General features: G+C 41.3%; 1 protein-coding gene across 15 annotated transcripts in view; it reads right to left on the reverse strand.

The window, feature by feature from the left end:
* Positions 1-24,700, reverse strand: part of ABLIM1 (actin binding LIM protein 1) — a 291,744-nt gene that overhangs the window by 12,029 nt on the left and 255,015 nt on the right. For 5 of the 15 annotated variants that reach the window (XM_032423124.1, XM_032423132.1, XM_032423138.1 and 2 more), the window contains exons 12-20: positions 22,734-22,863; positions 20,401-20,520; positions 12,629-12,733; positions 10,859-10,906; positions 7,953-8,099; positions 5,673-5,764; positions 4,347-4,452; positions 2,957-3,021; positions 2,264-2,324 (exon numbers count right to left, since the gene is read on the reverse strand). In XM_032423124.1, coding sequence (XP_032279015.1) covers positions 2,264-2,324; positions 2,957-3,021; positions 4,347-4,452; positions 5,673-5,764; positions 7,953-8,099; positions 10,859-10,906; positions 12,629-12,733; positions 20,401-20,520; positions 22,734-22,863 — 874 coding nt within the window. The remainder of the gene's footprint in view (positions 1-2,263; positions 2,325-2,956; positions 3,022-4,346; positions 4,453-5,672; positions 5,765-7,952; positions 8,100-10,858; positions 10,907-12,628; positions 12,734-20,400; positions 20,521-22,733; positions 22,864-24,700) is intronic. The other 10 variants (XM_032423139.1, XM_032423126.1, XM_032423125.1 and 7 more) reach the window with 9 other exon arrangements.

Below are 24,700 nucleotides of genomic sequence, written 5' to 3' on the forward strand. Positions count from 1 at the left end.
CCCCCTTCATTCCTTCCCTCTTACTATCTTCTTCTTTTTTTTTTTTTCTTAACATATATTGTATTATTTGTTTCAGAGGTACAGATCTGTGATTCAGCAGTCTTGCACAATTCACAGCACTCACCATAGCACGTACCCTCCCCAGTGTCTATCACCCAGCCACCCCATCCCTCCCACCCCACCCCACCCCACCCCCTACTCCAGCAACCCTCAGTTTGTTTCCTGAGATTAAAGATTCCTCATATCAGTGAGGTCATATGATACATGTCTTTCTCTGACTGACTTATTTCGCTCAGCATAACACCCTCCAGTTCGATCCCAATCTTTTGGTACCAGCTAAGACCTGACTTGTGACCCAGTATGTGATCTATTCTGGAGAATGTTCCATGTGCACTCAAAAACAATGTGTATTCTGTTGCTTTAGGATGGAATGCTCTGAATATATCTGTGAAATCCATCTGGTCCAGTGTGTCATTCAAAGCCCTTGTTTCCTTGTTGATCTTTTGCTTAGATGATCCATTGCAGTGAGTGGGGTGTTAAAATCCCCTATTATTATTGTATTATTATCAATGTGTTTCTTTAATTGTGTTATTAGTTGGTTTATATAATTGGCTGCTCCCATATTAGGGGCATACATATTTACAACTGTTAGATCTTCTTATTGGATAGACTCTTTAGGATATAGTCTCCTTCCTCATCTTTTATTATAGTTTTTGGTTTAACATCTAATTTGTTTGATATAAGGATTACTACCCCAGCTTTCTTCTGATGTCCATTAGCATGATAAACGGTTTTCCACCCCCTCACTTTCAATCTGGAGGTGTCTTTGGGTTTAAAATGAGTCTTTTACAGACAGCATATTGAAGGGTCTTGCTCTTTTTCCAGTCTGATACACTGTGTCTTTTGATTGGGGCATTTAGCCCTTTGATATTCAGTGTAACTATTAAAAGATACGAATTTAGTGCCATTGTATTACCTGTAAAGTCACTGTTTCTGTATATTGTCTCGTTAGTTTCTGGTCTATGTTACTTTTGGGCTCTCTCTTCACTTAAAGGATCCTCTTTAATATTTCTTGCAGGGCTGGTTCAGTGATCACAGATTCTTTTAGTTTCTGTTTGTCCTGGAAGCTTTTTATCTCTCCTTCTATTTTGAATGAAAGCCTTGCTGGATAAAGTATTCTCGGCTGCATATTTTTCTCATTTAGCACCCTGAATATATCATGCCAGTCCTTTCTGGCCTGCCAGGTCTCTGTGGATAGGTCTTCTACCAGTCTAATGTTTCTACCCTTGTAGGTTATGGACCTACTGTCCCGAGCTGCTTTCAGGATTTTCTTTGTCTCTGAGATTTGCAAGTTTCACTATTGTATGTCAAGGTGTTAACCTATTTTTTATTGATTTTGAGGGAGTTCTCTGTGCTTCCTGAACTTGAATGCCTGCTCCTTCCCCAGATTAGGGAAGTTCTCCGCTATAATTTGCTCCAATATACATTCTGCCCCCCTCTCTCCTTCCTCTTCTAAGATCCCAATTTTCTAATATTGTTTTGCTTTATGGTACCACTTATCTCTCAAATTCTCCCCTCATGATCCAGTAGCTGTTTAATCTCTTTTTTCTCAGCTTTTTTATTCTCCATCATTTTGTCTTCTATATCACTAATTCTCTCTTCTGCCTCATTTATCCTAGCTGTTAGAACCTCCATTTTTTATTGCATATCATTGATAGCCTTTTTGATTTCAACTTGATTAGATTTTAGTTCTTTTATTTCTCCAGAAAGGGATTCTCTAGTGTCTTCTATGCTTTTTTCAAGCCCAGCTAGTATCTTTATAATCATTATTCTGAACTCTAGTTCTGACATCTTACTTATATCCATACTGATTAGGTCACTGGTGGTCAGTGTTGCCTCTTGTTCTCTTCTCTGAGGTGAGTTTTTCCGTCTTGTCATTCTTGCAGAAAGTGGTCACTTTTCTATTTGTAGAGTTGCAGATATTTTCTTAGCTATCAGGTTGAGTTCGCAGGTGTTCAGAGTGATTTGATAGCTATCTAGCTGAATTCCTGGGACCCAACAAAACTAAGGTCTCCTACTCCTGCACCATCTTGGACTATCTCCTGCTTTGCGATTTTAATGCATGCTCCACTAGCTCACAGAGGCTAGCTGTGATCTGGCTTTCGGATGTCAGACAGCATGAACCCAGCCAATGTAGATGTGACTGCACAGTCTCATCTCAATCTCAGCCAGTCAGTCCGCAGCCCAGGCACACGGGCCTTACCTCGCACTCCCCCACTGACATCCCCGTAGCTGTTGTACTGAGCAAAGTCTGTGGAAACAGGCTGAAACGAGAAAGAACACATCATTAGACAATCTATTCCAGAGTGATGGTTTTGGAGTCATGTGAAAAGGAAGAAAGGATTTACAAAATCCTCAGAATTTCTTCCCAAGCTGAATTCCTGGACCTTCATTATTTGTCTTCTACTATTGTGAAACCTCTTTGTCTTTTGCAGTGCACCCAATGACAGCAGGTGCTGGGTAAGCAAGTTATCTTTTGCCAATAAATAAAAATACATTTTTTCATGCAGCTAGCCATGCAATTGCATTTGTTCTAAGGTTTTTGGGGAGGGTGATAGCCATAAACGTTCCCGATCTTTTTACAGCAGAGATGAGGGCTCAAGTCATTACTTGTAGCTTGAGTGTGGAAATATTTGCCACACAATTAATTAATGTAGTCTCCCCACAAGCTGATACAGGCTATTCTTTCATCTAAAGTCAATTTCTCTTTCTCTCAATAGAAATATTTTATTTTGCCTGTAACTCAAAGTGACTCACCAGATCAGGGGAATTACAATTTTCATTATATTCTAATACTGAGATCATATTATCAGACATATTCAGACAGTATATTAGCACTTCAACCAGGACTGAAGAGGGAATCAAGAGGGAACAACTCAGAATTGAGAAATCTTACCCGATGAAGCCCATTTTTTCCATAGCCTGGGAGAGATGAGGTTTTAGATGATAGAACATGTGAAGCTGAATGAGAAAAGGTAAAAAAAGGAAATCAGAAGTCCAATTCTTAATAGCTTTTTTTTTTTTTAAGTAAACTCTACCCCCAACGTGGGGCTCAAACTCATGACCCCAAGATCAAGAGTTGCATGCTCTACCAACTGAGCCAGCCAGGTGCCCCCAGAAGCCCAATTCTCTAATGAAACTGGCAATGCATCTTCTACCTTACTGAATAGAAGATACATAGAAAAATAGAAAAAAAATAACCCAAAAAATATTGGACTCGAATGTTCACGAAAGGCCACCACATTTGGGTGATGCAGTGAGTGAGTGAGTGGAGAAGGGAGAGGTGCTTGGCACTTCTTTACCTCCAAATCCTCAATACAACCCTAACAGCACTATTCTATTATTTCCATTTTACAGGAGAAGAAATAGGGGCTAACAGAAGTTAAGTATCTTGTCCAAGGTCGCTCACCTTATAAATAGCTAAGCAATGATTGGAACCCAGGGCCATGTGGATGCATAAGCTCATGCTCCAATTGGTATAGTGGCAATAACTGACCTGAAAGCCAACCATGTATGTTGTCATGCTCTCCTGGCTCACCACAGTAGAGTTCCTGAGAGGCATGGGATAGGATATCCCATTAATCAACAGCATGACATCACATAAACTGCGGAGCTTTGGGGGAAGCAGACCTGGGCTTGGATTCTGGCTCCACAGCTTGACACCTTGGCATGGTATTTCATCTTTGTAAGTCTTTGTTTCTTGACTCATGTAGATACTGTACTATATATTCTTATAGAACAGAACTACAGGATCAGAAGGAACTCTAAAGATTAGTAAACCACCAATCCAAGATCGATGCCAGTGAGGCATCAAGGAGAGGTCGCAGGGCATTCCGGTTCAGCATGTGGGCTCTATGGTTATAATGCTTCAACTCCTGAATCCTAGTTTTGCTAGTTATTAATAATGTGACATTGGGTAAGTTACTTAAACTTCCTATACCTGTCTCCTGATCTACAAAAGGGGAATAATAATATCACCTACTTCATTGGCATGTTGTGGAAATAAATGGAACAATGTCTAGCAGAAGTGCTTGCATGTAGTAAACACTAAAATCACCCAAGGACTCCCCCATCTCCAACATGAAGAAAATATACATTTAAGGAAGAACTGTGGCATCTTCATAAGCTAAGTTGACAGGCAGTATGTTTCTCATGCTTCTGCTCATGTAGAACACTCTGTAGGTTCCACCAGAAATGGCCCCGCCTCTCCTGGAACAGTCCAGACGGGCTCCCAGCAGGCCGGTGGCTGGCTCTCGCTGGGAGAATGTGGTGGGTCTGCTGCTCACCTGAGTTGATGGGAGAATCATAGCGACTGGCTGTCAGGGACGACCTCTCCCGGCTCTCCTTCTCCATCTCCTCTTTCAATATCAACTGCCCCAGGCCTGAGTTGAGCTATCACAAAGAAAAGAAAGATGAGAGTGAAGCCCACAATTATCATCAGAATGGCAGTTTCTGTTTTAGAAGGTCCTGCAGAAAGTTCCTGACCGTGGAGTGGCTTGAACGCATTTGGTGCCAGGGCCTGGTGGTTCCTCAAGGGATAGGCCAGGTTTGGGACCTTGAACCCCTCTCAGCCAAGCGTGGGCCAAGCTCCATGTCAGAAAAATGTTCTCCCTCCTTTGCCCTCCCCAACGTGCCGGCAGGTGACCACAGGAGGCATGTGTGACTGTGTGGAGATTTTTGATGTGCAAAGGGGAGTTTGGGGATAGTATCTTTTAAAAAGAAATTAGATTGATTTGTTTAAAAACAAGAAGACAAGGGTAACACATGCTCATTGCAGAGATTTTAGAAAATCTAGAAGGAAAGAAGACTAACCCGTAATCCACCCCTCAGAGATAACCACCATTTACATTTTGATTTATATCCACCCAGCATTTTTCTCTGCACATATCATACAAAACTGGGATCATGCTATAAATGCAACTTTGTATCCTCTCCCTCCATATAACTAGTATCATGTGCATTTCCCATATGATTAAGTAGCTTTGGAAAATGTCATGTGAAGGGATTCATCAGTCCCTTATTGGTGGGAGAGTATATAATGTCCTGGCTCCCTCTACCCCAGGCTAAAATGGACTATCCTTCTTTTGGTCTGGGATGCTGTGATGTGGGTGGGGTGGGGTGGGTATAATGAGGACGTCTTGGTGGCAGTCCATTTTATCCTCTCCATCCTAGCTCAGATAGACACACAAGGTCCTACAAGTCCTGAGGAAAGCCTTGGAGAAATAATCCCAAGGGAATTCCTTCAGCAGACCCTGCACGAGGGAAGGCAGGTGTCGCACCACGTGGGTGAACAGCTTGGCTCCACCTGGCCCTCTTGAACATGCGCTGCACACATATACCCCACGCGGTCTGGCTCTCCTGGCAGAAGCTCGAACATTCCATGTCCCTCTGACCTCCAGCTTCCAGGCCATCTCTTCTGGAACCCACTAAGCACTCAGTACCCTGCTTTCAGGTCACTACAGGCCTGTCTTCTCTCGCCTACTGGATTTCCAGCCCTTCGAGGGCTGGGATGGCCTCTCATTCACTTGGTAGCTTGCCCATGGTATCCATCCAAAAAACCCAGATCTAGGGAACTGAACTGAAGACTGCAGCAAAGTAGTTTAAGGACAAACCTTCATTAATTGCTCTTCTTGCAGCTGCCGGCGTCTCAGAAGCTCCTCCTCATCTTCCTCTCTGCCGCTAGATCTGCGTCTCATGTCGGCTCCTAATTCCACAGCAAAGACAACTTCTCACGTTAGCCCCACGGCAAGGGGATCTTACGGGACTAGTCCACCTGTGCTCAACTTGGCCGGCTGGCAAAATCAGCAGTGGTCTTCAATATTCGTGAACACCGCGAGGCAAAAAGCCTACCACCAATTCAGCCCTACTGGTGGGTTTCGGGTTTCAGGCCAATTCAATGTGGGATCCAGTAAGTCATGAATTTTGGCCTCCTAACAACTGACCTGCTCAATTAGGACTCCGTGAGCTGTTATGATTGGGTCTAAGTCATCCCACGGGTCACTGGCCAGAGCCCTCTGTAGTATCGGGGAGGGGCGTCTAGAGTTATTCTTTGGATGTCCCTGAGGTCAGCTTTCAAACAGGGAGGAACCCAAATTCATGTACATGACCATTGAACAGGTAAGACAGTCACTCCCTTGTGACACGTTTTGCAATCTTCTAGTTTTCTCTTTTTCTGAATATTTAGACTTGTCCTCATAACAGTCACCCTATCTTCTGCCCTTAATTGATTAAGAAGCATGCTTTTATTTTTATTTTAAGAGACGAGTCTCTAATGTTTCTTTCCCTCAGTCCTTTGAAAAAATGGTCACAAAAAGAGTTTTATACTGATGGGTCAATGAATAGTGTTAAGACCCTTAAAAAGTGAGTTGTTTTAGTCCAATCTAGCAGATCGTTTATAGTTTTTAAGCTTCTGGGAAAAGGGGAGTCAGGGAGTGAAAGGGAGGAATCTGTCTGAATGGTTGTAAAATTGAGATAATTATTGTTTTCCTAAATTGCTTGGATTAATCTGGCTGTGGGAGGAAACAGGAAAGCTTGCTAATCTAATCAAAATAAACTTGAACTAATGGTCTCAGTTTTTATCATTTTGATTAATGGGCCAGAATTTTTCTTCATTTTGGAACCCAAAAAGCTTTAAACCATTTAGTGATGATGATTTTAACAACAAAATATTAATTTTACCTTTCCCCTAAATTTAGCTGTTTCTGCCCCCCTTGAAGCAGCAAGACTGAACTAGGAACCCCAAAGTTTCCAGGAACTGCCTGTGGGGCATAGTATGGCCGAGAAAAGCTGGTGATTGATTCTTGGTTCCTAAAATCATAAATGTCACCGTGAATGCTCTCTCTTTAATCTCCACTAATAAAAACTAAAAGACACACGTTTACAAGAATCAGATAAATCTTAAGGCAACACAATAGAGTACTTGCAAATCATAAACCCAGGGAAGTAGATTTTCCTTCAAGTATTTGGATAAACATAGATTGCTTTAAAATCCACTTACATTGTTTGTAAAAGTTATTCCAGAAAATAACTTGAGAAAAAGCATGATGAAGAAAATGTGGAAATTTGGAAAATTGAAGGCCTTTTTTAAAAGGTTGTCAACAGAAATGTGATGAGATAGTTATATCTTTGTAAAGCTGACTCACTCAATTTTCAGTATTAGCTTCTGAATTTGCTAATATGACTTTTTAGGCCAAATGATTTCACAACTGACAAAAGAGTAAAAACACAGACACAGTCCTAAAGCAAAGATCTGTGGTTCAAAGCAAAGAATGAAACAGCTCAAATGTGACATTTTAGCACAGACTTCATGGAGATGATAGATGGAAAATCAAAGAGCTTTACACGAGTAGTATTTCAGAGCATCTGTGACTCTGTGTCAGCCCTTCTTAGTGATGGAGAACGTGATCTCGCAAGAAAGGTGCAAGGGCTTCTATGTTAAGACTGGTTGTTAAGAGAATTGTAATTACAACCCAGAAGTCGTCTAAAACAAGTTTAACTGGACGAAGTCACGCCTCTGTGGACACTCAGTAAATCCGCCCACCAGACTCTAATTAGACAGAACAATGTTCTTGGCAGGAGGCTTTGGGTCAACTGCTTCCGGAGTTACTGATTTTGCAGTAGTAACTCTTGAGAGTCCACGCTAACCATCCGTTTTAGACCAGTTCTGTCTGCCTCTTAGTGGGTTGGTTAGAGCAAGGCTCTGGTGATTGGGTTTCTGTAATTTTGAAGCATTTTGCACACGTGACTACTACCTCAGTGCTTTTCTCTCCCTCTCGTCATATTTCCTTAAAAGTCTTTACAATAGGACACATTTTCTTGCATATTTGGAAAGCATTTCATTTTGCAATCTCCTACCAATTTGTCCATGGGGCTTAGCTGTAGCAGTTGCATACCTACGGCGGCAAGTGAGGGGGGACCAGGCCAGTGGTCCGTCTCAATCTTTGGTATCTCGCTGGGGTCTGGAGCCTGGGCTGCTGGGAACTTGGAAAACTTGATGATATCTTCTGAAGACTTGCTCTGGGCTGCCAAGGCAGCTGCATCTAGGTGGGAATCAGGGGGAGCTTAGCTATCCGTCTGCAAGGCCATGGTGGTACAACCCACTTACACAGTTTTGTTTTTTGGCAAAAATTTCAACTCCAGAAAGCTGTTTATGACCAGTATCAACTGCCCAGCCACTCAGTGGTGCCCAGTGACAACTCCTTTTCTTTATGTTCTGCAGGAAGCAAAACTGCATTCGATATCTGAAATGCCTGTTCCAGAGCTGGGCTGTCCAATACTAGCTCTCACAACACATGGCTACTTAAATTTCAATTAATTAAATTAAATTAAACCAACAAATGAGTAAAATTAAACTTCCATCCCTCAGTTGCACTAGCTACATTTTAAGTGCTCAGTAGCCACCTGTGATTTATGGCTACCATACTGGAAGCACCAAGGTAGACCATTTCCATTATCACAGAAAGTTCCATTAGATAATACTCTTCAAGAGTAATTAGAAATTTGAATTAGCAATTTGAAATTAAAGAACTAAGTTAAAAACATGACATTGTCATTTGACATAGTTGTTAGTCAGGAGAGGGCTGGCTTTGTCTCTTTGTGTATTTGTGTTTGTTCATTTTAGCCATCATCTGTCCAGTTCATTCTAATCCTTACATATTATATATGTGTCTTGAGTCCTAGGAGATATGGCAATGGGAAAATCCGCGCTCAGCTTGTAGGAATTCAACATGGCGCCTTATATATGCAAAACACTCCTTGTTTTCCTCAAGGGTCTGCACATACAAGTGAGTCATCCAACTTTAAAACAACAAAAGCCAGACTAGCAAGGACCTTAGTTCACAGGGTTCTTGATGACTCTGCTTAGAGGAGTCCCTGGCTTAGAGTTCCAAATCTAATCATAGAGCTGGAACAAAACAAACCAGGTTTAATGGTCAGACCCTGATTCTGGCTAATTTGGCAGACTGGCCTGGGATGTTACTAAACATTTCAAAATAGAGTTAGAACGCTTTAAATAAAACTCTCCCCGCTCCCTGGGCTCACATATTTTAAAATCTGGAAATAATTTTTTTGAAACCTCAGCTTGAATTCCCCATTCTTGTAGTAACCTTCTGGGTCTCGGTTTCCTGAAGCGACTTGACCAAGGTCACCCTATAGACTCATAAGGGGTGAAGTCTTGGCCAAGCATGGAGTAGTGTTTCTCTGACTCTTTAACCTCATGAGAAAAAAATTAAACATTCAGCCTGGAAAACACTCCAAAGGACATCTTCTTCTTAAAGAAGGACAACATGGGATAGCATATGAAAGACAGAGACGTTCTGCATTACAAAGAAAAAAAAAAGTGTGACTTTATTTAAATCTAGCATTTTCCAAATGCTTCGGGGCCCAGACCCCCGTTTTTTGGCATGCCGTCTTGTTCTATCCCATGGAACTGCTCTTTTGCACAATGTCCTTTGGGAAGGCACTCTGACTGAGCTACTCTTAATGATGACAAAGAAAGAGTCAAGTCAGAGAGCATTTCAGGAAAAAAAAAGCCAGTCTCTTTCAAATAAATAAGCTAACACGATCTACTCTCTTTAAATCTTAATTATTTGATTACTTTTGCTTAGAGAGGCAGGGCCTTAGAGATTTTAGTAATAAAAACAGGTTCTACATTGATAAACGAAACTCTTGGAGTCTCATTCCTAAATTTAGAAAAAAAAAAGCATGACTTCAAGCAGTACTTACGCATTAGAATTGGTGAAGTCAGTAAACATTCACATGTTAATGAGTGGGTGAGAAGACATTAAACCATAAAAAAAACAAACAAAAACAATGTTAACAAACTTAAAAAAAAGCAAGCACATGGTGTAAAATCTTAAAAAAGAAAAAAAATCACAGTTCTAGAACCATTATAATATGTACATTGTCTTTCTTCCCCCTAGAATATTGGCCTAAATTTTTCTCCTTGTGCATTTTCCACTTTCTTTGCTTTTGATGTCATCCTAATCCTTAAGGACTCATTAATGTCAACTAGATTTTTTAAAGGCAGCCTTCAAATTTCCAGGCACATTTTGTGTATGATTTTCTGAAATCACCTGTAGACCAGTATTGGCTTTCTATCCATTCCCAAAGATTTACAGCACCTAATTTATAGAGACCTAAAAATGGTAGAGGGAAATGTGATTTACCTATGGTAATGTGATTTCCTGGGTTTAAAAATTCTGTATTTCCAGAAAAGGAAAACACAATTATAAATCCATGTTAGGGATTTTAGTTTGCAGGGATTTCAGAGACAAGCTGGCCTAACTCACTGGTTGTTGCCTATGAGAAAATTGAGGGACAGAGAAACTGTGTCCATGATATCATAGAACCATCGAGGGAAAGGCCAGGACTTGGAGTGTGTCCTGTCCATTCCACTCCAAGGCACAGACATCTGCATGCCCATAAGAAACTGGGGAATTGGACAGTCGAGTTGATGTAGGCTTAGTCCAGTTAATTTTTCTAGGTAGCTGGCCTTCACGAATTTAATTAAACTAATTAGAAGCTCATCCAAATTATTATAGAGGCTGGTTAAATTATTTGATGCTAAAAAAAAAAAAGGTGTTTGTGAATTACTGGGAGCTTCCTAACCAAGCTAAGCGTTCTCTTTCTAGGAAAACCAATCTCACAATAATTTCATCTTAGGAACCCATAAAGGCATGATATGCTGGGCGCCCCAGTTTGATTCTCAAAAGCAGCAGCAGAAAAGCCTTTCAGAGGACAGCAAAGAGTTCGGCGGGCGCCGCTACTTAAAAGCTACGCGGAGGAAAGCGGGTTTTACCATGCTGTTTGTAGATGGGTGGTTTTCGGTAAATGTTGATCCCTTGATCTGTGGAAATGAAAAGCAAAGGTGTGTGATTATGGGAACCGGTTCAGCGATGGGAAAAACAGATCAACCGAGAGGCAAACCAAACTGAAGACTCTTGAACAAAAACAACCCGGAAGGTTAACTTTTGTATTACAAAGATTGAAGTTACGGGAAGAAGAAGTTCCAGGAATGAGTGAATTACTACAGACAAGTGATATGGAATCCTTTGTAATACATCTTAGGATATATAGAAATGTAACTAATTCATGAGCCATTTATTGCAAATACGTACTTCACTAAAAGTGGGATTAAAACAGGAAGAAATGGAAGCAGTGGAGGGACGGGACTCTAGTGGTGAGGAAGACATAACCAGTTTGGGGAAGGTCCCCAAATTGCTACTGTCTAGAAATTGAGCTCGCAGTAGATACCAGGGGCTCAATTTCTTTTCAACTAATGAGTGGAACAGTGGAAAGCAATGTAATATAATTAAGAGTAGTCTTTTAAAACATAGAAACAGTTTTTATGTGGAAGGCTTGTCTGATGTGCTGACAGAATGTTTGAGAGGATCCCAACTTGTATAGGTCAAATTTATTAAAAAAAAAAAAAAGAAAGAAAGAAAGGAAAAGAGATGCCGAATGTTACTCATCTATTTATACAGGACCCCATTTGATAATGCTACAGTTTTGCTTTGACTGCAAATACTCAGGAAATTTCAAAAGGTCTGCTTCCCCCGAATCTTGGGCACCGTATCTTGGTGGGGGCATTCTTCACGCAAAAAGGTTGCAAATGTACAACACTGATTTTCAAGGTTCAGTGAAGCTTTATTTGAAAAGGCAGTTCTATCTTAGCGGTATGAATCTCACTGAACTTTCCTCTATTTTATTAGGTAAGTTTGGAATGCAAAAGAAAAAAAACTATTACAGATTCCAAATTTGTGTCCTAATAATAGGTAATTTATTAAACCACTTTCAGGAGCTTAAAAGAAACAAAACAATGTACTTCCGATGGGAAAAAAAAAATATATCGTGACCTCTGATAGCCAATCTTGCCCTTAAAAATTGAGTTGATCTAAACATTAAAATATTGATGGGTTCTGAGTTTTCCAGTTCTTGATGGCAAATTACTATTTGTACCGTGACAGCAAATGCTTATGACTTCAGCAAAGCTTACAGCACCAAGCCTAAATTGCAAGATATCTTTGCGGGCTAAGAAGGTAGTCGGTTGGTTATACATTGCAGAAGGACCAACCAATTGATCCAATTTTATACTTCTCTGAAAAGTCCATAGAAAGAATCTCCACACTGGAGACAAACAGGAAAAAAATAAAAGTACTCTTGACTGATGCTGTGGTTCATTCTCGAGTATGAGAAGATAAGTAGATTGTCATTGTGATAATTAGTCAATGACACCAAACCACAGAGTGATAACTTCAAAGGGTACTCATATACAGGTAAAATTAAAATCTTCATAAAAACAAAACAAAGCAACTCAACCCTCCTTCCTTCACTCTCTGCTTCCCACCCCCCTTCAAAAAATTTTGAGAAAACTTAAACCTTCCATACAATCCTTGGCATTTCACATCCCAAACTTCTGAAAGGCCCTCTGGGTCAGATCGTGCAATTTAGGGTTTGTCGACTGTGTGCATCCCGATGAAGAAAGCGTGAGGAATGAGACGAGACAGGTAACAGGGCTACATTCTACACCGTGACAGGACACCCAGACAAAGACCGTGTCAGCTCCTACCTGGAACATGGAAATGTTTAGGGGCCTGGGCATAGGTTGGAGTGAGAGGACGACTGTCTGGCCGGTAAGGGAGAGGGGAGTTCCGGCCGCTGGACGGCTCATTGCCTCCAATGAGAAGAATGGAGAAAACAAAATAAGAGAAGGGACAGCAATAAAGAAAACAAAGCAAGCATAATAAAAATTCAAAACAAACCGGAAGGAGGTACATCCAAAAGGAGAAACAAAAGAAACAAACTCAATTTATCAACTTGGCTCACAAGGTGATATAAGGTTTAGTTTTCCGCAGGAGAGACTCGAGTTTGCGTGGAACTGGGTTAAAAGCAGCTAGCGGTAGGAGGAGTCATTCCAATGGCATGCGGTTGAAGGCTGTGAGCGGGCAGCAAACTGATTAGATGGAAAGTACATTAAGAGTCATGGAAGGTCACTTGCTAATGATTCAGGGTCAGTTGTCAGACATTAAATCCCAAGCATGTGAAGGGGCGGGATATGCAAGCCCAAATAACAGTCACTTTCGGGCACGATGGCAGAGGCTGGAGTAGATTTCTCTGAATGGAAGGCTATGTCTGGGAGCCTGTGAGATCACCTAGTCCCTCCCCTTAGCAATGCAAAGTGCCTGCACTTGAAGCAAATGCTCTGCTTCCTCGCTGTGCAATACACCCCATTCAGTCAGGCCCTTTCTCCCAGGGACTTTGGGACTTCTCGCCACCTGCCTCTTCCAAGGCTCCACTGAGGCTCCACCCAGTCCAACAATTCCATCTGTGAAACAAATCCGGACATCCACCATGGCTGTGCACTGAGCTATGACTGAGGGCAGGGAGATGAATGAGATGTCATCCCTGCCCGTGAGGGGGGTGGGTCTCAGAAGCTACCTAAGGAGACAGACTATGATATGGACATGCTTGCTCAGGCGAGAGTGCCATCAATTCTTTCAGAGAGCTAAGATGTTAGACTGAGCAGGGCACCAAGGAGTAAATATACCAGGTGGGCGGGTGAGCCGAGATGTGAGCAGGCCTAGACTCTAGAGGGCTTGCACGTCCTGAGGAATGAAGGGCCATGGTGTGTAGGAACAACAGTCCCGGCCACTGTGGCTGGACAGCACGGTGTTCTTGGAGGAGAGAACAGGGAAGGGGCCAGAGAAGCTAGCTGGCACTGGGCCTTGAGTGTGGCCAAGGCCAATGTCACTCCCTTCCGACCAGGATGAACTGAGGCCTGTGTTGGGCTGTCAGAGATCAGCTATTGCCCTAAAGTATCCTCCTACCTCATGTCTGAGAAAACATCTGCCCCAAGAATACACCAGAAGGTGTAGGGGACTATCAAAAGTTAATGAACTATAGTGCGACTGCTTTTGTTCCTGAGTCGTAAGACTTTTTTATATATTCTGGGTACAAGTCCCTTATCAGATAGATAGATGACTTGCAAACACTTCCTCTCATTCCGTGGGTTGTCTTTCGCTATCCTGACAGTGCCCTTTGAAGCACAAAAGTTGTAAGTTTTCATAAAGTGTAATTTATCTATCAATTAATGCTAACAATATGAAATAAATCATAGATCTTCAGAGAACAGAGCACGAGTTGATTTCTTCAAGTAAGCCAAGCTGTTCTAAATCTGGCCCACAAAGTATAAAAGATACCAATTGCTGGAGTTTTAAAATAACACGCTTACTACAGTTTTAATTTCTCAATATGTGTATTTTTAGGTTAACCAGAGCACGCATCTATACTGAATGGGCAGCAAGATCTTCCAAATGAGATCTGAATTTGTTTCTGGCTTCAGTTTAGATTCCAGGTTTTTGGTTATTGTGTTCTGAAGCTTTTCTCTTTTTTCCCTCGAGAGTCAGTTTCACGTCTAGCTTCCAATACATTATTATGTAGACTTTACTATTTAAATCGGATATTAGCCTCTAAAAATTATGATGCTTTGCCCCAAGCTGCCGATCTATTAAAAGGTTAATTTTTTTTAAAAAGTTATTTCATTTATTATCACTCTTCTAATGAGAAATAACTAGTTCACATCTCAAAAAAACGAAAAGACACAGGTAGAGGCAAGCAGGGGAAGGAAGAATGTGGTTTACATGTAGAAGTAAATCTTGTTTTAAATCTAAGGCTGAATTAGAATTAGGTCTCCTTCATCTTTCTGTGCTCAGCATAGTGCCTGGCCAAGACCAGGTGCCTTGTAAATGTCTGCAAATGAATGACTGAAAATAGCCTACTTGTGAATTCTTGAGCTATTAATGGCCGAATTTAGTAAGCACCACTGCAGGATTAACCTTCACCTTGCTCTTGAATAAAGGCAGACAGATGCTAGTATTGAGCAACAGGGTCACAATGGCATCTCCTTTTCAGCACTTTCCCACTAGATCCTCAATAACCCCAATTTAACTATTTCACTTCAGAGGAATGCTTTACTCCTGTAAACATCAGAACTTATTCACAAGAGTGAATAATTGAAAAACAGAATACTTCTTGTGAACTATTCTCAAAAGAAGGTCTAGAAAGACCGCTTTCTCGCCTTATTTGAGGTTGTCTTTTGAAAACTCTTTCTGTATATGCCGAGCACTGGATGCTCCTGCTTCCGAACCACACTGCCCTCCGCCCTTCAACTCTACCCTTCCTGCATGCGTAGAAGAACATCAGACATCTCAGGGAAATGTTCTCACATTTGGTGACAATATCTAATTGGATGAAACTCCATTAAATTTGTTTTGATGATGATTACCTAGTGGCATGCACACACAAAAATATCTGCATAGATGGGAGGCAAAGGTTTAAGGTTATTAGCATTAGCATTTGCCCAAGTATTAAAAATCTATCATGGAGATGCTCTCCTGGCAAGTGGCAGTAGGAGCCCATCGCTTCTCAGATATGGGTGATGATTCTTAAAGGCTGGGGAGTGACTGTCTGAATTCCCGATGGGTGAATTCTGGCTGAATGCTGTTTCTTGTTGGGCATAGTTCTTTATTTGGCTGCCTATTTCGGCAACCATTGATCTTTCTAGTTGCTTTAAAAAAAAACAAAAAACCTCACTACTATGTTCAAGTCCTTATAAACAGATTTAATGCTAGAATCAATTAAAACCTCCTACAAAACATTTTAAAGCACTAGGCAAAGAGAGACTCAACAACGCACCCATCTAAGGGATTCTGCACAATATGATTTCCACACATCACAATGGCTCACTGGGAACAAGGTCTCAGAGTACTGTTGCTGGTTACCAAATTCTTAGCCCTTGAAATACCAAAGGCATTAAACATTTTTGGCATTTTTTTTTTAAGTAGGCTCCGTGTCCAGTGTGGAGCCCAACACGGGGCTTGAACTCACGACCCTGAGATCCAGACCTGAGCTGAAATTAAGGGTTGGACACTTAACCAACTGAGCCACCCAGGTGCTCCCATTTTTTGGCATTTTAAAAGAAAAAGCAAAATTCTCAAGATGAGTCCTTTTTCCTTTTTCTAACTTAAACACCCTATCTTGAAGTGGTAAAACTTTAACTCCATTCTAGAAGGAAATAACTGAGGAGGGCCCTAAGACATTATTTTTACACTTAGTGCATTACTTAGGCAAAGTAATATATATGGTGTCAGATGAAAGATCATATACGGAAGATATTACCATCATCATTATCATCATCAGCTTGGAAATGTAGACACTGTTTACAGATAATAGTGTATATGTCATAGAATATTGCATCTATCACATTCATAGCCATTTTGTTCCTTAAATAAGTCCTTCCTTGTATTGGTTGACTCTCAGTTGTTAGTGATCTTAGCTACTGTGCTGAGAAGCTACCGCGTATGTACATTTCTTAGCCTTCATTTTTAGCTCTTTCCCTATCAGCTTCATAAGCCGATTTTTCAGTCGTGGGAGATCAATCAATTGCAGGATTCTTACTGTGCTTAATATATCCAAATGCTCTGTCCTTGCTTTCAATCTTCTTTCTGGTACCCCGAGAGCCCAAGTGACATATCCCAAGACAAGTAAATCAAAATGGTGGAGCATGTGTCTGCTGGGGGCACCTGCTGGAGTGTTGCCTGGTTTTCTGGATTCTAAGTGCTTACATTCCAAAATATAAATGAATATTTTGAGGGGACCTTAAAGTTGGCAGCATCTAGAATTTCATGACAGAGTTTCAGGATTGCTGGTTCTTGTCTCAAGTTTCAATAAGCATTATGGTTTTCTTCAGCAAGTGTCAATTATTTGCATCAGAGCAAATCATTTCTACGGCAGAACAGCAAAGATTCCTTTCAAAGAGACTTAATATATGTAGCCCTCCTGGTCACAAGTCTGATTTATATGTCGTGGACACAGAACATGTCTAACAGTATTTCAAAGGGGAGGGAAGAGAAACTCAGCAAACATAGCACAGACAAAGCCCAGAACAGAGTGAAAAGCTTTTCAAATCTAAGCACGCACTTGTCCACATGGCCCAACGACATACCAACACTGAATGAGGCTGCAGGGGAGTTCAGGGAACAGAAATAAAGACACAGCGGGGAACAAAATGGACATTACAGAACGTGGATGGAGAAGCCAGCAGAATAGAGAGACAGCCTGTGAATGGCATCTTAGCTTTATACGCATGCAGCATCCTCAGCTCCATGAACACTGGGGCCTGGGCCCATGCGTCAGACAAAGACCGGGATGTGGACTTAGGAAATGGAGGGCGGGAGGGCTGCACTTCCGGTTGCCAGAGTGGGAAGGGGGCCCCCTGCTTCTAGCTACACATTCCTGAAAAGGACATACAACCTGCCCTGGCATCCTCAGGCTGCCTGGCTTTCATTTGTTTTAAAAATAACGGCCCCAAGATTGTAAGACAAGCTCCAAGATAAAAAGTGAATGTTTAAATGAAGAGCCATGGTGGACTTAGCTCCATTTTGAAGATGCCTTAGATGGTGTTTCTCCAATGGCCATAAATGCCCTTCGTGTTGAAATTTCCAAGTGCTGGAGAGGACTTCCATGGAAACAGATACATGTTTTTCAGAATAACTAAGAAGTAATTCCTTGAAGAATCAGCTTTTACTTATTCAACTATATTAGGCTTTTAAAGCGGTATCTTTAATTCTCCATGATTTATTTCGTAGTTTAACAAAAAGCGCATCTGATTTTAAAACTAAGCATATACCGTTATGTACATTACATTTTGTATCTGATGTATGTAAACTATTTTATAGGAACGAACTATAGGCATATGGGAGAGAGATCATTAGATGTTTTTTACGTGTGGGCTCAGGGTCAAGCTAATCCCTCTTGGCCTAATGCTCTCTACAATTTAAAACCACAATATTTATGTCAACAAGTTCAAATTCAGTCTGAAGACAGAAAACGATGTACTTCTGACCCATGAATGACATGGGTTTGAATGGCATGGGTCCACTTACACGTGGGTATTTTTTGGTAAACGGTATAGTACTGTAAATATACTTTCCTCTTGATTTTCTTAATAACATTTTTCTTTTCTCTAGCTTACTTTATTGTAAAATACAATCTATAATACATATAACATACAAAATATGTGTTAATTGGCTGTTTATGTTATCAGTAAGGGTTAACAGTAGGCTATTAGTAGTTAAGTTTTAGAGAGTCAAAATTCATACAAAGATTTTTCCACCGCACAGAGGATTGGTGCCCCTAATCCCCACTTGTTCAAGGGTCAACTGTATATCTACATTTTTAATAAGGCACCATTTGGGCACACAAATGTACGTAATTTTTATTACTATTTGGTATTCCTATTGAAAAGGAAAAATTTAAATGACTGAAAGCAGCTGTCTGTCTTAGCCTTAACAAGAATGCAATTTTCTAGCTAAACAGAGATGGAAAAGAAGTTTGCTTTCAAAGTTATCCTTCATGTATATTTACACTGAAACACACAAGGGGATGGGAGGCCTGGGGTCTGGTCCTGGTGCAGCGCTCCCTAGGTGTGAGCCCTTGGCCAGGGCCCCTTAACCAGAGAATGGAATGAGATGATGTAATGAAAAGTGCTTTAAGGACACCGTGCCCAGGGGGAAAATGTCACGGACAAGGTGAGCTGAGTGCTTACTACACATCAGGGCACTTGACCTCATGTACCCCCAATGACCTAGGAGAGGTTCTACAGATGAGGGAGGCAAGTGACACTCAAAAGATTAAGTCAATAATCCAAGGTTCTACAGCTAGCACAGGACAAAGATAATATTTTAAACCTAGGACTCCAGTGTCCATTTGGGCATTCCAACTCTCCATAAAGCTCCTCACAGACAGAAGGTTTTGTGAGTCTTGATATTTCGTGATGTGTTATTTGTACAAACTGTGTATAACTTTACACGGCATGTGACATTTTTCTCCCTACAAAAAGCATCTCTTCGGAAAGATGAAACATGTAATATCCAAACAAGGCAGCTTACATTTTGAATTAAAAACCCATTTTCTCTTGCATATTAGAAGCAAACAAATCTTAGTTGGGCCACGGGCTTCTATATTAAAGTCTCTTTAAAATACATCTCTGAAGTTCTTAAATAATTTCTCACAGTTTTATAAACATTCTCTAAAGCCCCCCCCATACTAAATAGCAATAATAATTGTAAATAATCTGTCAAGAATTTTAGAAAGTGCTGCTCCAACTGAAAAAGACTGATCTCTTTGCCAGTGACAAATAATGTGTGTCTTCAATAAGCATGTCAGCAACATTATTTTTACAGCATAGAAAATGCTAAAGTAGCACACATAAAAATAACGGCATGCTGATTAAGTGCAGTACATCTATATTTTTGGACTCAGTTGCTGGAAATCCAAGTGAGCAGTAAGAAAATTACTTGGGTAGACTGCAAATGAAAGCTCAGTCAACTAGAACAACATTTTGGCTACTCAATAGCAGTGCTCAGGATGTGAGCACTTGGATTACAGGGTTAGAATCTGTTAGGTCTGTCTCAAGTCCAATAACAGCATCTGTGCTTGCCTGCCACTCCCCTCCTTCATCTACTGTCATTGGTTAATTTGGTTCAAGTCAAGACTACGGAACAAGTTAGCATGCTTCTGGGAGCTCATACATATTTTAAATTATGGCCCCTTTGACACCCCTTCAGGGCTCTTGGATCCCCCAACACATGGAGGGGAACAGGAGCCCCGGTTGAGGACTGCTACAGAAGCGTGATAGACAACGTGGAAAAACAATGGGGGTGCCATAAAGGGAATGGGCAGGGATGTGGGGCCGAAACAGAAAACAGAAGGCAAAGCTCTTCTTCTGCATCATGCAGAAATCAGGACCAGTCAAAAGAGGATTGATTACCCTAAGGGTTGGCTCGAGGAGAGAAATTTAAGTTACATTGCCACAGATCTTTTTGTACTATCCAAATGTTTTAATATCATTAAGTGGTTAAGTGGCTTATCACCATTAAGACAAGTTTCGCATATTTGTTGCTAAATGCTGGTATGATTTGCTGAGCCACATCACATATCAAAACCAGGAAAACACCCCAACTATATATTATATTTTGCTTTTGACACGCAGAAAAACAAAATGATAATATATGGTTTTTTTCCTAAGCGGTGGGTAATAAATCTAATGGTCTTAAACATACTTCCTGTTTTTTCATCTAGAGCCCTTAGAAATGACGTATTTCTCCTGCGGAGAGATGCCACGTCAGTTCTAAGATGCTGGGTGTGGTCACGACACACGCAGGCATGCGGAGAGGTCGAAAGCTGGGAGCTAACTCTTGGAGATCCACGTTATTAGCCTTCCCAGGGCGCTAATAAATCTCCACTCTGCGGGATGCTGCCTGAAGAAGCCTGCCTCCTTACCTTTGATATGGGGAATGAAGTGGTGTCGGAAGGGGGAGTTGGGGCGGGAGTCGCTGTGGGCGGAGCTGAGGCTGCTGGTGCGCATGTGGGACAACCTTTGCACACCAGGAGACAGCAGCTCTGTGCGGCAAGGAGTCAGGGGCGGGGCCGGGTGGAAACAGAAAAGAAGAACAGAAATTAACACAGGAGCAGGGACAACATCATCATTCCAAGGGGGGCGGGAGACAAAGAACGTTAATCAGGAGTCTGAAAAAGGAAGAAGGCAAAAGGGTTAAGAACGCACCTGCTGAGGGCGAGGCTAAGTGGGGAGAATTTGCAAACAGGTTCGGGTTGGTACAGAGTCGCTCTCTGAGAATAAATGGCTTTGTGAGAAGGAATGGCCACCAGGACATTCTCTGTCAGGATGACACCGGCTACTGTTGAGCCAGTACTGGGCACATCATTTAGACTCAGAAATAGCTGTTTTTAAAAAGCACCTGACAAAACAGAACCCTTGAAACACATGTTAAAAAAAAAAAAAAAGATAATCATTTTAAGAACCTTGAAAAGAAGTACTTATATGTAAGGGTCATATTCTTTTTTTTTTTTTAAGCTGCCAACTTCTCCCACTGGCGGTTTAATTTTATTTGCCTTTGTAGAAGGAAAACCTGTTTGTGTTCCCTGGGGGGTGAGGAGCTACTTAGGATCCTGAGAACTGTGTGGTGGCAGCACGGGGGGATTGGAAGCTTCGTTATCTTGGAAGGAAAATGGACCATTAAAACTAAACCCAGACATGGGGAACGTGAACCATCACCTGGCATCTAGAACCCGCGGAGTGGATAATCAGAGGTTTTCTATACTGACCACAGCCCTGCTGTCAGAATCCCACCGGCTTCACCTGACAAGGGTAGATCTTGAAAAAAATAATTATAAACCCTAATAATTGGCATCATGCACGCCCATAATATATTGTGAAAAGGAGGAGGAGCACTTAGAATGGGGAATGTTCTAAAGGCTGCTGGCTTTGGAACCATGACTGGAACAGACGAAAACTTTCAGTGCTCAACAGCAACGTGATCTTTCAGGGAAATAATGTCCCTGGCTGGCCACCCCTTCACTATTCAGGGGCCCATGGAACAACAATTTCCCTGTAGCCCCACGTCATTCTGACAAGGTCATGGCCGTGGCCTCTGTGACCTCAGCACATGCCTATAGGGAGGGGTGGCCGCGTACAGGATTTCTTGTCTCCCACACAGACAAGGGCTTAAGTCCAGACCCAGGTCCAGAGCATGAATTAAATGAACATAGTTGCACATGAAAAAAAAAAAAAAAAGAATCGATTTCTTGAAAAACCCTCATTTTACATAACTCAACAAATACTATTTATGACCTAGAGAAAACTATACATTATTGAAGACTCATATAGTAAAAAATCAATCTTCCATATGCATTAAATCTATGGCTTTAAGGAACAGATTGCAGCCTTTTTATATTCTGTTCATTTCCTCTGGTTCTATTTTATCAAATAAGTTAGCACATGAATGAGTTTGTTCTCATCCGCCTGTGCAGAAGCACAACGCTTAAAAGGAAGTCTTCCTAGACATTCGCTGCCACCAGTGTTGTTTAGAAGGCCAGAGTCTCCCTCTGGGAATCTACTTCTCAGGGAGCCCTGGATCCATGCTGGGATCTCCATTCTTCTATTCCACACATGAGACACCCACTAATAGTGATAGGGACTACGCTGTGCACAGATGAAGGTCACCTGAAGTCCACTACTGTTTGATATTGCCTATCATAATACTTCTCTAACGTTTTTCTGTTTTCCAAGTCTGGTTCAAAATCTAAGGGCTGGAATGGATCTGAAAAGTTATCAAACACAACCCCGAGGTTGCGTATAATACTTCCTTCTAGAAGGTGCTTAACCAAGCATGTTTAGTGACACCCTGTGCCTGGTTCGGGGAAACATGGCAAACCCACCAATGAATGACTAATGCTGTGGATTTTAGATGATGCTGATGTGCCTAAAAGGCCCATCAAAGTATTTTCTTTGGAGATCTTCATTTTAAGTCTCAAAGTGATGAGATTTTCTTCAAGTCTAAAAAAAGGAAAAAAAAAATCTCCCTGGCTTCCCGTTGTTCACTGTCAAGATGTAATTATTTAATAAATCATAATGAATATAATCATAAAATAACACAAATTATAGTTGGATATGAGTTTTCTTTTTTTTTTTCTGGGAAAAGGGGAGATCTATTTGGCAGCTGGATTTTTAATACACCATCAGTGGTGGGGAAAAAAAAATCACACTGCAATACAGACTATTATATAGAGTGAATCTCAGGAACAGGCACCCTTACCAGGTCTGTGAAAATGCTGGGGAGAGCGAGATGTGGTCGGAGTGTAGCTGTGACGGCTATAGACGGGGGAGCTGATGGAGCCCTGGCTGGTGGATCGATGGATCACCCGGTCCCGAGAGTCCTGGTAGCCCTGGAAAGGAAGTGCGAGAACGCGGGAGCATAAGACACACACTCAGGCTATCATCGGGTCCAAGTGACAGCCAGTTCTACAAAGGCTGCCTGGGAACTGTCATGCTGACCTGTTCATGTATACATTTTAGGGCCATATCCTTCAATACATATGCAAAGGAGCATTCTGTGGTTAATGCATTTTGTTCGAAACCCGTAGTTCTTGCATTTACCCAAATTTTAAGATGTAAAATGGTAAACTCCCGCGTTGATAGAGCTCTGGGAAAAAGAGAATACCCCAATGGCCACATTGATACGGTGCTTTTCAGTGTTACAAAGTATGTTCATCGTTTCACCCGATTTGCATAATAACAAAGGTAGAACACAGGGTATAGACCTCCCTTCTCCACAAAGGCAGGATGTTTCAGAGCAGGTAAGAGACCGTGCGTAGGTGTGTAGCTCATGCAGGCAGAGCCTGCTTCAGAGCCAGCCTCCCGGCTCTCATCGTACCCTTTGTTCTGGCTGCCAACCTACACTGTCCATCACACTGACCTGGTGACATCTTAAGTTGATTTTCCTGCAGAACAAGCTGGTGGTGGGCTCAAACCCAGGAAATCCTACTTCCTCCTTTGAGAAACATATCCCAAGGAAAAAATAAAGAGTGATCTCCAAATGGGAAAATTTGCTCAAAGATATTTATAATACCACCATTTATAAGGATAAAACTTCCTCAACAAATTGGGGAATAATGAAGAAAATTAGGTGTATCCATGCAGTGGAATATAACACCACCACTAGTATGCCCACTCTGTCCAAATCCAGAAAAGAGCAGGTTAGGTATGAAGTACAAAAAAAAAAAACCATACTCACACAAACACAATATAAAACTGTTCAAACAATGAAAAGGATAGAAAGGAATGTTCTACATTTTAGGAATCAGTTGTCTTACGAAGTTTCTGCTGCTACAACAGAAATACAAGTTTGAAAGACTATACGGAAAATGCCTAAGTTAAAACCTCAGTAACCATGGCTCTGTGCCATTTGTTGAGAGCAAATGGCAAGGAAACCTTGGTTTGATCCCAGTCGCCTAGAACAATAAATTAAAAACAATAAAACAAAAAGTCCCCAAACAACGTGCTTCAACTTTGCAACTGGCCAATAATAGAAGTTAATGCTTCATAACTTCTGTTGTGATTAGAATACTAACAGAAATTAATTTTTCACAGCCCTCAGTCATAAACCGTCAGAATACTACAGTTTTTACTATGTTAAATCATAATGGTTATCTAAGATCAATCCAGTTTTACATAGAGTATCCAGAAAGTTGCTTGAAGATAAGACTTACTGATTTTACTTTTTATTCATTTTAACTCTTTTAAGATTTTATTTTTATTTGTTTATGAGAGAGAGAGGGAGAGGGGGAGAGAATCTGAAGCAGACTCTACGCTGAACACAGACCCCGATGCGGGGCTTGATCTCACAACTGTGAGATCATGACCTGACCCAAAATCAGGAGTCCGATGCTTAACTGACTGAGCCACCCAGGCGCCCCTTATTTATTATTTTTATTATTATTTTTTTAGATGGGGATAGACTTAACATCTGAGGAGTTCGTTCACTGGATACATAAGGAAATACAAAAAAGTAAGAAGCATGCTAAACATACAATCCCTTGGTTATAGTTATCTGAAGTAGCTTAAATGAAAGAAAGTGCTAGGTCAGACGTTGGTGCTGGACCACACTCAGATTTGGGTCAGCCAGAGCTTAGGTCACTAGCCTCTAAGCCACACACCCCCCACACCCCCACTCCCCCTCTGCCAAGGGAAAAAATAAGGCAGACAATGGAAAGTACTTCTAAG

The sequence above is a fragment of the Phoca vitulina genome, unplaced genomic scaffold (genome assembly GCF_004348235.1).
Source record: "Phoca vitulina isolate PV1807 unplaced genomic scaffold, GSC_HSeal_1.0 scaffold28, whole genome shotgun sequence".
In the NCBI taxonomy this organism is placed as follows: Eukaryota; Metazoa; Chordata; class Mammalia; order Carnivora; family Phocidae; genus Phoca; species Phoca vitulina.